This window comes from Podarcis vaucheri, assembly GCF_965113315.1.
Source record: "Podarcis vaucheri genome assembly, chromosome: 2".
Lineage (NCBI taxonomy): Eukaryota > Metazoa > Chordata > Lepidosauria > Squamata > Lacertidae > Podarcis > Podarcis vaucheri.
In genome coordinates this window covers 84,602,555-84,619,357 of record NC_138760.1, presented here as the reverse complement: position 1 = coordinate 84,619,357, position 16,803 = coordinate 84,602,555, and the positions used below count along the sequence as shown (strand labels likewise).

At 41.8% G+C, this 16,803-nt stretch overlaps 1 protein-coding gene across 1 annotated transcript in view; it reads right to left on the bottom strand.

Moving 5' to 3' along the window:
* Positions 1-16,803, bottom strand: part of FBLN2 (fibulin 2) — a 115,379-nt gene that overhangs the window by 39,438 nt on the left and 59,138 nt on the right. Inside the window, 3 exon segments of the mRNA XM_082211854.1 lie at positions 3,640-3,826; positions 10,228-10,357; positions 13,200-13,311. Of these exon segments, the coding sequence (XP_082067980.1) occupies positions 3,640-3,826; positions 10,228-10,357; positions 13,200-13,311 (429 nt within the window).

The window sequence follows — 16,803 nt, the reverse complement described above, 5'->3', positions numbered from 1 at the left end:
TCCATGTGAATCTGCTGGTCCCTTAAGATCAGTTGATGTGGCCCTCTTCAGCATGCCATTGGCTTCTGGTGACAATTTGTGAGAGGGCTTTCTATGGAGCACCACTCCACATATGGAACTCCCTGAACCAAGAAGTCAGGCCAACCTTCATCTTTATCTGTGTCCTGTGGGCATCTGAAGACTCCCATCATCCCCAGCCAACATGGGCAATGGTAAGGGATCATGAGAGTTGTAGTTCTCCACCATATGGAGGGCCACAGGTTCCCCATGCCCATTCTTTAAACCTGTGTTTCCGAAATTGGGTCTCCAGCTGTATTGGACTACAGTTCCCATCATCTGTGACCACTGGTCCTGCAACTAGGGATGGTGGGAGTTGTAGTCTCAAAATAACTGGCAACCCAGGTTTGGGAAACACTGTGTAGACTAATCTCCTTCCTCTGTTCTTTAATTGAAGACTTATTTTCCCTAATAGGTGTGACTGCAATAAAACCACATTACACACTTAAGAAAGGCTTTATTATGAATCTATGTGAGTTTCAATCTGCTAACCTCCTTCTCTTAAAAAAAAGGGTTTCATTAAATATTATTCTCTCTTTACTGCATTACTCCCTGACATGGATTTTGCTGTAATATATTACTGTGCTCTGTTTTATGTAAAACCTAATTAAACATCAAAAATAATAGTGTGCTGCATTAATTACTTTATGATCTCCGAAAGCATAATTTATGAAACATTAAAGCAAAATAATTCAGTTACACCCATAAAGCAACTGAATTTACACCCTGAAGGTAAAAAGAACAGGAAAGGGAAAGGGTGCAGAATCTCCATAGTGACAGCTGGAAAAATGGCATCTGCAAATGACTGGAGCAGACATAATTTCACCTGGGATGATGAAACCTTTCAGCTGATCAACCCCATGTTTTAACAAGGTCCAACCTACTCATAAGACCAATCTCTTCTTGCCCTCCCTGCCCCCCCCCCAGGCACTGGGCATTTGGGAGGTCCCATGCCACCAGCTGCCTTGTGCAAATACTTCTGTTTCTCAGCTAGCTCTCTTGCTACTTCCAGCCAAGAATGAAATTGCTTACAATTACTAGCAATTACAGGGAGCACTCTCAACAGAAGTCGGAGAAGAAGAAAGGGGGTGCGTGCACACAGTCCAGGAGGATCTGCTCGAAATGATTGTTTGGGCAGATCAATGGACTAATTTCTTTTATAATAGCTTTTATGCTGTAACCAAGTAGCAAATGTTATTGATTTTGTGGAGTGCCTGTCCTTTAGGCAGGCAGAGGATGGGAGCAAAGAGGGATTGTGGATCACAGAGTCCCTAAAAAAGGGCAGAAAGGAATAATGCAATTCTATGTGGGTGGTACACAGAGATGCAAACCCTCCCCTCACCCCGCTCCCTGCATCCACACAATGGGATCATTGTCCACAGAGGATGGGCTGTGTCCCAGAAGCATCCATCTTTCCCCTTTATCTGTGCCAAGGAGAGACTTGGAAAAACAACAACGATGAAAACTAGTGTTTATATGAATTCCTACATTTTACCAAGCCTTTTTTTGAGCTGTGAGATTATTTGGATTCAGGGTATTCTCCAGACACCTCTGAATTCCCTGGACACCCCCTTCCCTGACACCAGGTTGTTAGATGAAGCACTGTCACTTCACTAGTTCATAAAGCTCCATTTCTCTCCACTCTTGATACTTGTTTTCTGGAATGAACAAAGCAGGAGTTCCAAATCCAACAGCTGCAGTTCAGGTTCCCTCCCCACAATAATTCTGTTTGTGTTCCAAATGAAGTAGCCTTCCACCCGATCATGTGAAAAATTAATAAATATATCAGGTGAAGGACCGGAACCGCTGGACACATGAGAAGTAACTGGAGATGAATGAATCACAGCCAAGAAGTTGATTCAAATGAGTTGTGCAAAATTACAATGAGAAAACAGGAGGGATGTGATGCAGCTGATTTTAAAGCTTGATTTAAATCTAATTATTATTATCGTCTTATTAAGCTTTATTTCTTATAATCTCCCCTTTCTCATACAGAGCCCATGGTGGCTTACATCATCTAAAAACACAGGCTTAAACAACATAATTAAAACCACAACCTTAAAAAAAAAAAAGTAATCGAAGTGTAGAACAACCAGTGATACAGTTATAGCAAACGGGTCTCTCTTACTATGTCATAAAGGCCTGCAAAAATAAATAGATCTGGAAGTGATTCCTGAATGAAAATAGCAGGGAGACAACAGGAAGTTCCACAGAGGATGCCACCTCTGAAAAGGCCTTGCGTTACATTCACCAGGAGATCCACAACCAGCACCAGCACCCCCACTACAGAACTCAAAACTTTGTTTGGCTGGTACTAGGGCAAGCTTGTTCAGGACTGTGTATGTTAGTACTAACAACTTGAAATGATCTAATAAAATGGTATTATTGTGAAACATATTTTAGTTTCTGCATGTAGCCAGAATCCACATTTGCCAAGGGCGAAGCATCTCACCTCTCAGTCATTACCTCCCAGGAAATTCAAATAAATCCCAATTTGAGTTCATTGCTATGATTTATGTCCAAGTGGTTGTTTTTTGTCCTTTCATCTGCTGCAGGAAGTAAGATTCCTTGAATATGAATTTTGTTTTTTGTCTAAAGGTTCCCTTGGCAACTCTTGCAACAATTTATTTTATCTTATTTCAACATTCATAGACGGCTGATTATCCCCTTCTTCTGGGCATTTATCAAGCAACACGGTTATCACTTGGTAACATTATTTCTCATGTATATATATGTGTCGTAATTGCATTGTAAGAAACGTCTGTTGATATTAGCTAATCTTTGATAGCCATTTCCCACTCAAACAATGTAGTTTGATAACTGAAATTTCCATACCATATCATAAGTATGGTTGCATGATTGGTGCAGATTCTCTTACATTTGAGTATATTGGGGATAAATTTCATAGTGTCTTGTTTCATAATGGTAGGTGAATGTATCTTGTTCCAATATGTGGCTTTTTTGTGTTTGTTTAATATTAAAGGCTGCTGATCGAGAAAGCAGGGGGAGGCAGACAGACAACAGACAGATCCCCAGTTATGCTTTTGATGAACATAGACTCAAGGGATGGGAAAATACCAGGAAATACAAAGTATAATGTTATTGAAGCACACATTCCAAATACCTCTGTAGTAGTTTTAAAATTATGTCCCATAGCACCTATATATTGATATGGTTTATGAAAACTTTGATTCCAGAAATGTACTACTGCAGCAAGGAGATTTCATGTCCCTCAATATGTGTGGATAGCATAAACTCTATGCTAATAACCTCCATCTCTGTAAGTCGGAAAAACAGGTATATATACATTGTCCTTAACAACCCCTTATAAAACCTGCTTGGCCTCATGGTAAAATGTGGCACTTCTCACAAATACTGCAACAAGCAATAAACAGAAGAGACAGGAGCGGAACCAAGCATTGTGCAGAGGCAAGTAATTGCTATTGCAGTTGAGAGTCACCTAAATTTCTTGGAAATGGTTTGCCTAGAGAATGCAAGTTACCTCCAGGTTGATGGTTTTTATGGAGTGTGAAGAAGATGCCTCACATCTCTGCTTCCTGTAGTTAACAATGCAGCACTTACGTTTCTCTGGTGTCACTGTTGGCAGTGGTTCAGGGTGCCTCTTTAGCTCTGGAGGGATGAGGTGGTCTTCTCCTTCACAGCAGGAAAGCATTACATGGCTGCAAGGGTAGCCAAGATTGGGGTTGGACTCGCAGCTTTGACCTTCACTTTTCACTCGTAGGCCCAACGCACAGCAATCGCAGCATTGCTGCAAGAGAAGGGGACTGTTAGCATGGCAACTCTGGCCGTATCACCGAATAACCACTATATATTATTCTTATTTACTAATTTATATATCACTTGTAAGCCAAAATGGCTTCTAGCATGATGATGTGGTGTAGTGGTTAAGAGCAGTGGACTCGTAATCTGGGGAACCGGGTTCGTGTCTCCACTCCTCCACATGCAGCTGCTGGGTGACCTTGGGCTAGTCACACTTCTCTGAAGTCTCTCAGCCCCACTCACCTCACAGAGTGTTTGGTGTGGGGGAGGAAGGGAAAAGGAGATTGTTAGCTGCTTTGAGACGCCTTAGGGTAGTGATAAAGTGGGATATCAAATCCAAACTCTTCTTCTTCTTCTAGTGGGCAGGAACTTGAGAGGAATTCAGTTCAATTCATATTGAAAGTGAACCTACTAACTTCCCCCAATAATACATGAACTGAAGCATGGCCGTCCTAAGAAATGTGCACTTCCTAGTGCTATTTTTTTCAGTCGGAGTGTGACAGAGTGCAGTCCTGGCACCTCTCAGGTGGGCACCATTGCTGGCTGGCACTCTCCCCCCATCTCACTTCTTGCCTTTATGTACTTCTGAGAAGCCCAAAACAAACAATGCATGTCAAAATGGAAGCCGGCCAGCGTGTGCGAGTCTACACTTTTTTAAGATCTATGACTCCACCCACCTTCTAGCTGCAGTTGGTCTAGCAAAGGGGTGGAGCCAGTTCACATTTTCTTCAATCTGTCTCCCTTGTAGTGGCAGCAGGCTTTAAGCTTTCCAGCTAGGCCTCTACCATTGCACACACACATTTGCACGAGGGCCCTTCTGAGCATAGCTGTCAACTTTCAGATTGGAAAATAAGGGATCAGCAGCCTTGAAAATAAGGGATCAGCAGCCTCATCTGTCCCAGGGACAGTCTGCAGGATATCTAACAATCTGGGATAACAGCAGGAAGCAGCAGAAATGGCACTGGAATGAGGGAACTTCCCACCCAAAAAGGGAAGGTTGACAGCTATGCTTCTGAGCTGCCCTAGCCATCACCCCGAATCTAAGAAAATTAGGGAGGCAGGGGTGCATTTGTTTCACCTGCATCAGAATCAGGGCTGCCCTGTCACCCAGTGACTAACTGTAACAAATTCATGTGATATTTAATATATCAGGCTCACGTGTGAACCAGCTTTTCAATACAGCTGCACAAGACCTATTGTGCTTGGGCTTCAGCAGCTAAAATGGCATCTTTATGGTGGACTTCATTATTCTGCAAATCCCTGTTTTCAACACAAAGGTTTCAGGATCATATATCAGATCTCCTCCCTCCCCATATGTTTCTTTATGATTTGTGACAAAATTCACATTAATGAACACAACGGTCGATCCGTACCTACTAGTAAACGTTGCAATCACCCACAACAAGAAGTTTCAAAGCTGAAAATTCAAGTATAATAGACCTGTTCTTTCTTACTGAGAAACTTAATTTATCGCAGCAGGTAATTATAATTACCCCTACGGCATCCAATTTATGATTCCATTTTCAAACTGTTAAATCAAGCCACAACAAACAAGAAAACTGCACATAATTTCCCAACAAACAAAAACAACTAAAAAGAGCTGGATTTTCCACCCCACAGCTCTTTCTTTCCTAGGTGCAATACAGAGAAGACAACTGAAAGAGACATTTTAATTTTTATATTAATTTAATGCTGCAACAAAGTGCTCATGTGTATTTTGAGCTGGTGCCAAAATACTTCCCCCTATTCCTTCATTGGCAGGCTGGCTGATTGACAGTGTAAGCAGCCAGTCACTGAAGGGGTGAAGGTCAGGATGACCAATGGAGAGCCAGGCTAAGAACCTCTGAAGCCATATTATAGAGCCATCTAAAAGCTAAAAGCACAAAGCCATTTTAGAAAGCTAAAGACTATTTCTCTTTCTCCTGTTTGCCACTTTGCCACCTTTTGCAGAGGCAGCTAGCTTGCAAGGATGTGGTTAGGGTAGCTTGCACCTGAGGTTAAGCCATTTCTGAGAAACGACCCCTGACAAAGGCAAGTAGCAGGATGTTTGCTGACCACCGGGCTCCAGATATAACTCTTAGGTGTGAAGTTGCTAAACCACAAGTACATTTCTGGGAAGCAGGGGGTTCAGGGGTATTTCCTGGAACTAGTAAAGAGGTTAAGTAGTTTATAAGCCAGTAGCGCCACCTAGTGGAATAGGCAACTTGGAACCGAAAGGACACACCAATTTATTCATTGGTTGAGCTTTAATGAATATGCATCAATGACCATAGGAAATTGTCAATCATTGGCTAAAGGGATGCCAAGGGGCTGAACTGTGCTTTGCAAGAAGGTATATAAGTAGGCTGCCCCTAAGGAGGGGTGGGCATTTTCTCATTTTCCTAAATGCACCCACATTTGCTTTTTGTCTGACAAAATCCAAATAAAAAAACTTTTTCTTTAAGAAACTTTGCTGCCTGGTTTTTACATTCCTGGTCTGTATTTCTGCAGTCCCTTTCATCACAAGAAATGTATTATTTTAATCTCAGGCCCATTTCTCTCTGGGCCTCATAATGTCTGCAGCAAAATTGCCCCCATTATTGCCCCCCATATGAGGGAAGTGGTGAAGGGGATAGCGCTCCTGAGTTCAAAGAGGAAATAGCACCAAAGGCTAGGCATCTTCACAACTGCCCTGCAGAGTTCATACCCATTTTCTGAAAATTTCACTGGTTGCTGTTTTGATTACAGGCTGCTTTCAAGGTATTGATTTTTAACTTTAAAGCTGCAACCCTAAAAGAATTTGCCTGGGAATAAATAAATCAGGTGCAAACAAAAAATAATTCATTTTCCAGGTAAAGTAACCCCCTCTGATGATTACAAGCCTGACTTGTCAGGCACAATGGAACTTTTGTGTTGCCTTCTCCCCATTGTGGTGTTTCCTTGCTATTGCCCATCACTCCTCCCTGGCGTTATGGTATAATGGCAGGTTTAGAGACAGTATTTTTGCTTTTAATAGATGCCTGTCTGAAGCATTTTTTAAAAATCTGGATTGCCTTGGAGCCATTAAGCACTTCAGAGGTGCTTCAACACATACTGCCTTGAAGATATCTCAGTTCACCTTTGGCAAGCCCTAAACCTTTCAAAAGCAGTCTTCTTCAGCTTGGGATTTAGAATTTATCTGAATCTGATGCACACCTCTAATAGATATGTCTCCGGGGAGCAAAGGTGATGTTTTATCAAACTTCTGAGATAAAATTAGCCTCTACCTGAAACATAGCAGGACCTGCACTGTGAGTTTGCTCCCCAGAGAAACTGACCAGACCCTTCCCCCTGCAGTTTTTGTGAGATCTGTCAGGATGGCTTTATTCCACAGGGGTGTCTAAGAAATAGGGCTACTTACTTTGGCGTCTTAAGAAGACAGGATTGGTTCATTTGTGTTTAAGAAGATGGAATATTGTTAACATCTTGCATCTGTGTTGTTCTTATGAACTGATTTTATAATGTTTTGCATTGCTGATGTTTTATTTTTTTTTATAAGCTGCTACTTTGAGGACCCTAGTAGTCAAATGTAGTAAACAAATTCAAATGTACATAAATACATTTTATATTCCTCCTAGAGTCTTCCGTAGACTAGAGAGTCATTATGGACTAAACTTGGAATCTTTAATGAGCAGAGTGTCCTGCAGCATTTCTATGTTTTCCACGCCTGCTTTTATTCTTTTCTTCTCACTTCCTTCTTCTCTTACAGATGTCATCTTTATTGTACTTCCCTCCATCTGGGCTTGAGGTTTTATCTTTTCAGTGTGTTGGATGCTTTCATATTCAGATCTCTGTAGCCTGCCACAGAATACTAAATGATGTTTAAGAGCATGCATGCTTTTAAACCAACATTAATTGGCTCAATAAAAGGAATCTGTTATTTTATTTCTTTTTTATAGGTACACTACCCTTAATCAAAGGAATGAGAAGCAGAATTACAGCATTGTACGAAGCTTATCAAGCACAATTAAGGCTGTAAGGCTGATTGGGTTGTCTCAGAAAAAAACAGAATGCCCTCAGGACTAAGTGTTATCCTGTCTTAGTGACATTCACCACAAACCAATCCAGGAATACAGATATGATAATATGCCTCCCTTTCCCATTCATCTTGTTTGCTCATTCTTGCCAATGCCCCACAGTGCACATTTGTAGTTGGGAAACCCAATCCCATTTTCTCTATGCCTCAGAAATACTCTTTGCAGTCTTACTATTAACTGTTCTTTTGAAGGCATCTTCCTTGAACCATCAGCCAGTGAAGGCTGGCCCATTAGGGCAAATTAAGCCCTGGACTGCCAACATCAGCCTGCCCTCAGCTGGCCCCCAGCTGCCTGCCTTCTTAGTGACAAGCAGCCCCAGTGCTGGCCCTGGCCCTCAACTTCCTCCTTCTCCTTAGTCTGACAGAGTTGTAGAGTTGGAAGGGACCACAAGGGCCATCAACCTGAAGGAGCGTCTCCACCTCCATCATTCTGCCTGGACACTGAGGTCCAGCTCCGAGGGCCTTCTGGTGGTTCCCTCACTGCGAGAAGTGAGGTTACAGGGAACCAGGCAGAGGGCCTTCTCGGTAGTGGCACCCACCCTGTGGAATGCCCTCCCATCAGATGTCAAGTAAATAACAACTAGCTGACTTTTAGAAGACATCTGAAGGCAGCCTTGTTTAGGGAAGTTTTTAATGTTTGATGTTTTATCGTGATTTTAATATTCTGTTGGAAGCCGCCCAGAGTGGCTGGGTTTCCAGATGGGCAGGGTATAAATATTAAATTATTATTATTATTATTATTATTATTATTATTATTATTATTATTATTATTATTATTATTATTATTATTTCCAACCTACTGCAGTACAGGAATCTTTTGCTCAATGTGTAGCTAGAACCCACAACCCTGAGATTAAGAATCTCATGCTCTACTGACTGAGCTATCATCTCAATGCCACGCTTGTTGAACAAAGCAAGCAGGAGGATGGGGACAAGCGATGTCATTGGCTTTACCTGTCATTGGCTCTGGCTCCACCTCCTCCACCCCCAGTCCCAATGGGCACCAGCCACCACTGCCAACAGCAGGAGGCTGAATGCTAGCAAACACAGCATGCATTTCCTATTTCAAACAGCTCAACATTCAACATTATTTAATAGGTGATCAGGTGTAGTTGCACCAGTAATACCACCCTGACTTACAATGCTGCTTACAATGCAATTGGGTGCATATCTTCTCATAAGCAAGTCCCATCAAACCTTTTTATGGGACTTGCTCCCAGGTAAGCATGCATGAAATCACAGCCCCATTCTCTGAAATAATGCGCATGGAACAAGACTTCACTGCACAAAGAAGTAATTCCCGAAATTTGGAGGCGTCCTTGACAAGCAGTTCTCCCTGTTCACTCACTAGGAGTTTTAGGGCAACTGGGCTGTACAGTTTATATCATAGCAACATCCATTGCAGATAAATGATCCATAACACAAATCTCAGCATAGCATTTTTACTCATTTTCAGAAATAATCAAATACTGTAATAATGTCCTGAAAATTAGATTATTCAGTAGGAATAATAAGCCTCAGTAACCAATTAACCCCTGTGTTGCACCAAGAATGACCTTACATTTTTCATACTAACAGAAGTTATTCGTAAGACACTTTGATATTACAAGACTTGGCAGGATTAATGCATTTCCTGCTGAGGCTATGGAAAATTACACTCGGGAGTATCAAACAACTTTGTAAATGGTGATCAATGTTTAATGAATTCTGAAACCTTCAGTTTGGCAAGGCTCCATTGTATGGGAATCAATGAAGTGAATGAAGCTGTGCAATTTTTTTTGCCAGGGCAAATCCCCCTCTCCCCCCCCCTAATTTAGCATCTGCATCGATCTTTATTTATGAGCTAAAGTTTCTGGAGCGAAACATTTCTTCTTCTAAGTGAAGTGTTCTGTTCAACTACTCAGTTCAGCTTCAATCCAATAAGTGGTTAAGCAAGGAGGGGGAGGGGGCTGATGTAATCTACTTCCCTATCTATAATATGATTTTTAAAAAGCAAGTAACATGCTGTTAAGTATAATACTGGAGATAGACTTCTTAAGCTATGCACTAATGAAATTCTTATCTATTAGATATATGGAAAAGCAAATTAAAATGAAGGCCCTGAAATTCAAGATTGTGCATCTGGCTGAAGCAGAGAAATAAATATGAGCAGTCAAAATGCTTAGCTAAGTGAAATTTTCATTCCTGGTCCATGATGCTTTGCAATTAAGGAGAGAGAGAGAGAGAGAGAGAGAGAGAGAGAGAGAGAGAACAAATGCCAAGCCCTTAAAAGTGCCAAAGCTTAACCTGATTTGAATTAGTAATGGTGCCACAAAGGTTCCAGCATTGTGCCTTGCCTTATAAAACGATCCTCCGCAGGTCTCACTTTCATCCGGGCCACACAATTCACCTTCTCTGGCAGCAATCATGCCAGCAATGCAGCTGTTTTCCTTTAAATACGAGACACAACACTGCTTCTGAGCAATTCTACAACAAATAAAACACATGTTGCTCTCAAAAGGCAGGTTTCTACTTGCAAATGCCATTATTCAGTAAGAACTGACACCACGGGACACGCCAAATAGATGTTCTGCATGTTTTCTTGCCCTTTCATTGGCATCACTATTTTGCAGCTCAAAATGCTGAATCAAGAGGTTAACAGGGGCAAAGGAGTGTGTGTGGGGGGGGCAGTACTGTGTTTGCCACAACAGGAAGGTTGTGGAATGATGTTAGTGGAGCTCTAGGCTCATGGCACTGTTGTTCTACAGGGATCAATCCTGCAGGCTGCTTCGCCAGCATGTTTCCCACAGGATTGCACTTCTCCACTCAATCCTGCTGGCTGCAAGGGGCTGCTTTGTGCTGGCAATCCAGCACCCAGCAGGTTTAAACCATCTGCTTGCCAGCTGGTTCAATGCTGACGACTGCAGTGGTTTGCTTCACCACACCCAGCAGGACCAAACCCGGAGATTCCCCCCCGCCCCTCCAGCACTTTACATTTAGCTTGGGAATTCATTGGCAACTAGAGCAACTGATGCAATCTTGGTCTTGCATGATCCAACTGCCTAGAGTTGACCATGATTTTAGCAACCATGATTCAGAAGGATCTAGGGGCCAAGTGGTGGGTCTCAAATTAGTTTCTCCATGTCCTTAAAATGCATCCTTCTCGGTAGTGGCACCCTCCCTGTGGAACGCCCTCCCACCAGATGTCAAAGAGAACAACAACTACCAGACTTTTAGAAGACATCTGAAGGCAGCCTGTTTAGGGAAGCTTTTAATGTTTGATGTATCACAGTATTTTAATATTCTTTTGGAAGCCACCCAGAGTGGCTGGGGAAACCCAGCCAGATGGGCGGGGTATAAATAATAAAGTATTATTATTATTATTATTATTATTATTATTATTATTATACATAACAACATGACTATTAGTACTGTCCATCTCTGGGGGGGGGGGTTTCCTGCAAGATGCCCTGCAATCCACTGGATGCTTACTTGTGAGTAAGTCCCTGTTCTGAAATCCTGGAGAGTTCGGTTCTAGATGGACCAACAAGTCTGATTTAGTATAAGGCACTTTCCTATGGTCCCTATGCAAGAACATACATTCCAGGTCTTGATCAACATAGAAATATTATATATTGCAGGGTGCCAACTTGAATAAAATATTGGGGGAAGGTAAGCCATGCCCCAACGTAATAGATCACACGACACAGTGCACACACACTATTTGAATGGCAATGCTCATCAACCTTGGGGAGGACCAGCCCCCTCAAATATTTTATTCAGGGGGCCAAAGGGACCTTGGCCCCTAGGGGTTGGCTCCTATGTTATATTATCCTGCCAGATACAAGCATTACCATTCCATCCATGGCAAACATGGATTCAGTCATTCTCATTATTTATTTATTGGCTCAGTATAGATATTTATTTATTTATACATATTTATTTATACATATAATATACATATAATACATATTTATACATATTGATTTATACATATTTATTTATTGGCTCAGTACACATCCAGTCCACACCTTCCATTGGTACAATGCTCAGGCCATGATAAGAGGTGGGATTGTGCAGCTGCTATAAAAGCATAAAATGAGGAGGCTTGACACGCTCCTCTTTGTATAAATACATACCAAATATCATGCTTCTATCACCAAGTGCACTTTTTTTCTCCTCGCTAAGCTCCTGTACTCCACCAATATCAGATCTACTTTGGTTATTTGTAAACTTGCTATAGAAAGTTGCAGTGAAATGAGTATAATCTTTTGAGCAGGAGTTCAGTCTGATATTTACATATGGAATGAGAAGAAAGACCCATTAATTAAATTCTAAATCCCTTTGTAAGGAGCTCATTTACTTAAAATTTGATCTTTATTTATTTAGTTTCCATTTGTGCTAGACATTTCCCCCCCACAAATGAGAGAGAAACTGGCTCACATTTTCTTAAATGCAGTATTCCTGCTATTTTAGACCAAGGGTCTTGATTCCTTTATGTAACTATAATAGTGCACTTCTTAGCAAATGGGTCATATCAAATTCTGTGAGATTACGCTGGGGAAACAGAGATTCAGGTGGCAGTGACGGAAAGTAAGCATCCCATTAACTCAGTTCCATATGCACAGTCCTTTGCATAGTGCACTTTATGTGTGCCGTTTATGAGAAACAGACTTTTGCACTTAGCACAGATTCTCAGCAGGGAGCTTGATTTTTATCAGGCAAAATTAAAGGCCTTATCTTATTCATCTATAGCATTAAAAAAATCATCGTATGATCTGCGATAAGCCAAAATAATTGTTCTCCTGTAATTGGAGGAATGTGCATATTAAAAGGTTCAAGTTCATTCAGGCTCTATATTTTGGGAGAGAAATGTTCCATATATATATGTCAGGCCGTCTTGCCACACTTCAGTAAGTTTACGCAGCATGTGCACAGATGGGTTTATCCATATCTTTCTTCTGCACTTTCCAGGCATGGTCCACAATTTAAAGCTCTGTGACAGGGTGCACCCCTCCAGAGCTTTCCTGGTGAAAACTAGCTCTTTATAGCTCAATCAGAACAAACGTCAATCTGCAGAAAACCTGAATTGATGTTTGGTCTGATTTAAGTTTTATAGAACGGGTTTTTGTGAGAAAAGCTTGGGGCCAAAAAAGAGAGAAAAGGCACGTTTGGACATGGAGTGTTAAAGCATGGAGCTCTGGGTTGAAAGAGCAGGGCAAATGGTAAGAGTGGATAATCCCTGTATGTGTGTAACATGGATCATATGTCAGATTATAAAACGCAGGCTGCTTGTGATTTTTCAGCTTCTTAACTTTAGTTTACATACCTGCAGATATCGCCATCAGCTCCACTTACAGGGATTTCTGTGCATTCATTGTTGTCAATAGCCCACTGTTGTCCAGCAGCACAGCAAGTTTCAATTAAATCTTTCGTTGAACCTGAAAAATAGCAGATATACAACTATATAAAATACGCTTTGGGAAAACAGATTTTTGTATGCTAGGATGAGTTCTGCAACCTGGTCTCCTGATTTTGTACAAAGGGACATACCTGGGTATATCTGTGAAAATTCCATTGTGCAGAAGCTTACAATTACAGCACAGTCATACCTTGGAAGTCGAATGGAATCCGTTCTGGAAGTCTGTCCGATTTCCAAAACATTCAGAAACCAAAGCACAGCTTCTGATTGGCTGCAGGAAGCTCCTGCAGCCAATCGGAAGCCGTTGGACGTTCGGCTTCCAAAAATAGTTCACAAACCAGAACAGTCACTTCTGGGTTTGCAGCATTCAGGAGCCAAAATGTTCGAGAACTAAGCTGTTTGAAAACCAAGGTACAACTGTACTGCTTCTTACACTTCTGTCTACTTAGAAGTAAGCCCAACTGAGTCCAATGGGAGTTACTGCCAGGTAAGTGTACATGGGATTGCAGCCTTCAAGCTTCTCTTGAACAGCTGCTTCAACTGAGGGATACAGATCCTGTCCGAATATTTACTATTAACAACATATAACCTATGAATAGCTTCACCCACCTTGTCGTCCATCCTATACAGTGAGCTCATTGTCTTAATAATTGATCCTTATATAGCCAAATGACACCTTCCACAGACAAGGTAGATGTATCAGCAGGCTTAGGGGAATGCCAAGGTTTTCAGAAGTACCAAAATGTTAAGTGGATTTTTTTTTTTTAAAGCCCAAAATAGCCCTATGGGGACTGAGCATACTCCGTGGTCACAGAATGCTGGCTGATTATTGGAAGGGAGAGAAATGGAAAGCAAGGAAGGGGTGTGTGGAATGGAGTATCCTGTAAAAGGGCATGGATGTCTGCCACACCTTACTGCAACATTTTGTATACAGGTACCACTTGCATTTTCAGTTCTGCAATGCATTTTTCTTCAAGTGTTAGTTAAGATCCATTAACCAGATTTTACTTCTCGAAAAGAAGCCTGCTTCCCAAGATCCCCTTCCAGCTTTTGAGGGCACAGGAACCCATGCAATGCCATTGCTTTGAATACTACTTGGTATAATTGGAGAACCAAGGTTGTATAGAAGGAGCTTTCTCTGTGGCTCCCACCACACCAGAGCAGGAGCAACACAATCATGGAAATGAGCTGTGGTGTGACTTCGACTCTCCAAGATGACAGAATGATGAGGAGCAGCTTCCACACCACTAAAACCAATGCCAGAAGCGACCAAAACTCATATACACATTGGAAACTTAAATTCCAGAATTTGGTATTTTATCTTTCCTAGCGGCCATATGGATTATTTTCTTTTTGTTGTGTCACTCACAAAATACACGTTTGATTGTGGTGTTTCTACATAAAACCAATTTTGATTAATCTTCTATATTGCTGAAGGCAGAAGCAACAATGTAGCATACAAGAGGAATAACTATCTAGCAAGGATTTAACAAATGTTACTGGTTTTGATCAATATTCATGTGAGTAATGTTGCATTAAAAGGCCATGTCTTTTATTGAATTATCATTAGTCAAGTATTGACCATATTCAGTGAAGAACAGACTCCTCAAGGCCTTAAGGCCTCCAAGAAAAAGAAGCTGAACTTTGCTTGTCGAGAGACCCTCAGTGCTCGGGTTCAGTACAGAAGGTCAATGGGATGACTCCAAAATGAGTGGTTTGTGGCCAGTAGCTTTAGGCATACTCAATTACCAGCCCAATTTACAAGACAGATGCAGCTGGCGAACCATTTAAGAATCCAGTGCTGTCAGCAAACAAAGCGTATGACAGACAGGCTGAACACTATCCGCTTTCATTGTTCATGTATTTTTAAACTCTCACAGGTAAAAGCTTGTTCCGCAAGCTAAAAGAAAGAAAGAAAACCAGTTTCTTCTGTTGTCCACAGTGCAGCTTCTGGAAACAATTGGATGTTACCTCAGGGTTGGGGGTGGAGGCAGAATGATGTTCATAGCCCAGGCAAGCAGAAGAAGCATGCTTCCCATACTGTAGGATTTCAGGAATAGGGTTAGTAGATCCAAGGAATGGTGTCTGTCTAAGCATACACACTGGGGTGAGGCCAGGGGTCAGTTCATCATCATCATCATCATCATCATCATTTATACCCCTCCCATTTGGCTGGGTTTCCCCAGCCACTCTGGGCAGCTCCCAACAGAATATTAAAAACATGATAAAACATCAAACATTAAAAACTTCCCTAAACCAGGCTGCCTTCAGATGTCTTCTAAAAGTCAGATAGTTGTTTATTTCCTTGATATCTGGTGGGAGGGTATTTCACAGGGTGGGCGCTGCTACCATGAAGGCCCTCTGCCTGGTTCCCTGTAACCTAACTTCTCGAGCCTCTGCCTGGTTCCATCACTTCTTAAGGTGATGGAACCACCAGAAGGCCCTCGGAGCTGGACCTCAGTGTCCAGGCTGAACGATGCGGGTGGAGACGCTCGTTCAGGTATACTGGGCCGAGGCCGTTTAGGGCTTTCAGGGTCAGCACCAACACTTTGAATTGGGCTCAGAAATGTACTGGGAGCCAACCCTGATGTCTCCCAGGCTGGGGACTGGGAAGGATAAACGCCCAATGCCTGAGCCAAGGTCTCCCTACATCTGAATAAAGTTGTGGCCAATTTTAATCCCATAGCACGTTGTCTTGAGTCATTATTCCGCTCGGGGGTCACCTGGAGTTGGGGGGACTCCGCCTGTCCACTATTGCTCTTTGGGGGCAATATGGTATTTTTTCAGCCTCTATCTCAAGTGTAGGTTGCAAGCACATAGGCAATTATAGAAAATGTTTGGTCCTACATGCCCTTTGAATTTTTTTCTGCAGGAATATCCAAAAGGGACTCACAGATCAGCTATCACAGTGAAAATAATGGAAGAGTAAAAATACTTGCTGATGTTGGAAATATATATATATGGATGGTTTTAACATCTTTGCTTGATTTGGCTGGGCAGTGTTTGCAAATGAAGTGGCCAGATGAATTCTGATTTCACACAAATTACAGATAATTTGTGGTAATATGAACTTTTGCAGGAAGGTTTGAAGTTCAGGAGGAATTTTTTTGTAGGAAACTTATAAATCTCAGTGTCAGAAACAGCATCTAAATTACAGGAAATTTCTCATTCGCTAGTACATATTGTGAAAATATAAAACTGCAGCCCTTCTACCACCACAGTGTGTATTTGATATTGGAATTAAAGAAAGACCTGTGCTATGGAACATGTATTCTATAAGGTATAATCTAGCGGACACCAGATGACTCAGTCAAATTTGGAGGTGGATTACTGGGTCCTTGCCTCAAGAGTCCTACAACTTCAAGCTGGCCTCAGATGCAGTCTAAGGAAGAGCACTACGCAGGAGACCAGAGTCAGAGGATTCATCACTTGGCTGTTCCCCAAACCCAGGAATTCAGACGTCAGTCAAAGAATCAAATTCTCCAGTTTCTCATCATCTTCTTGCCCTCCT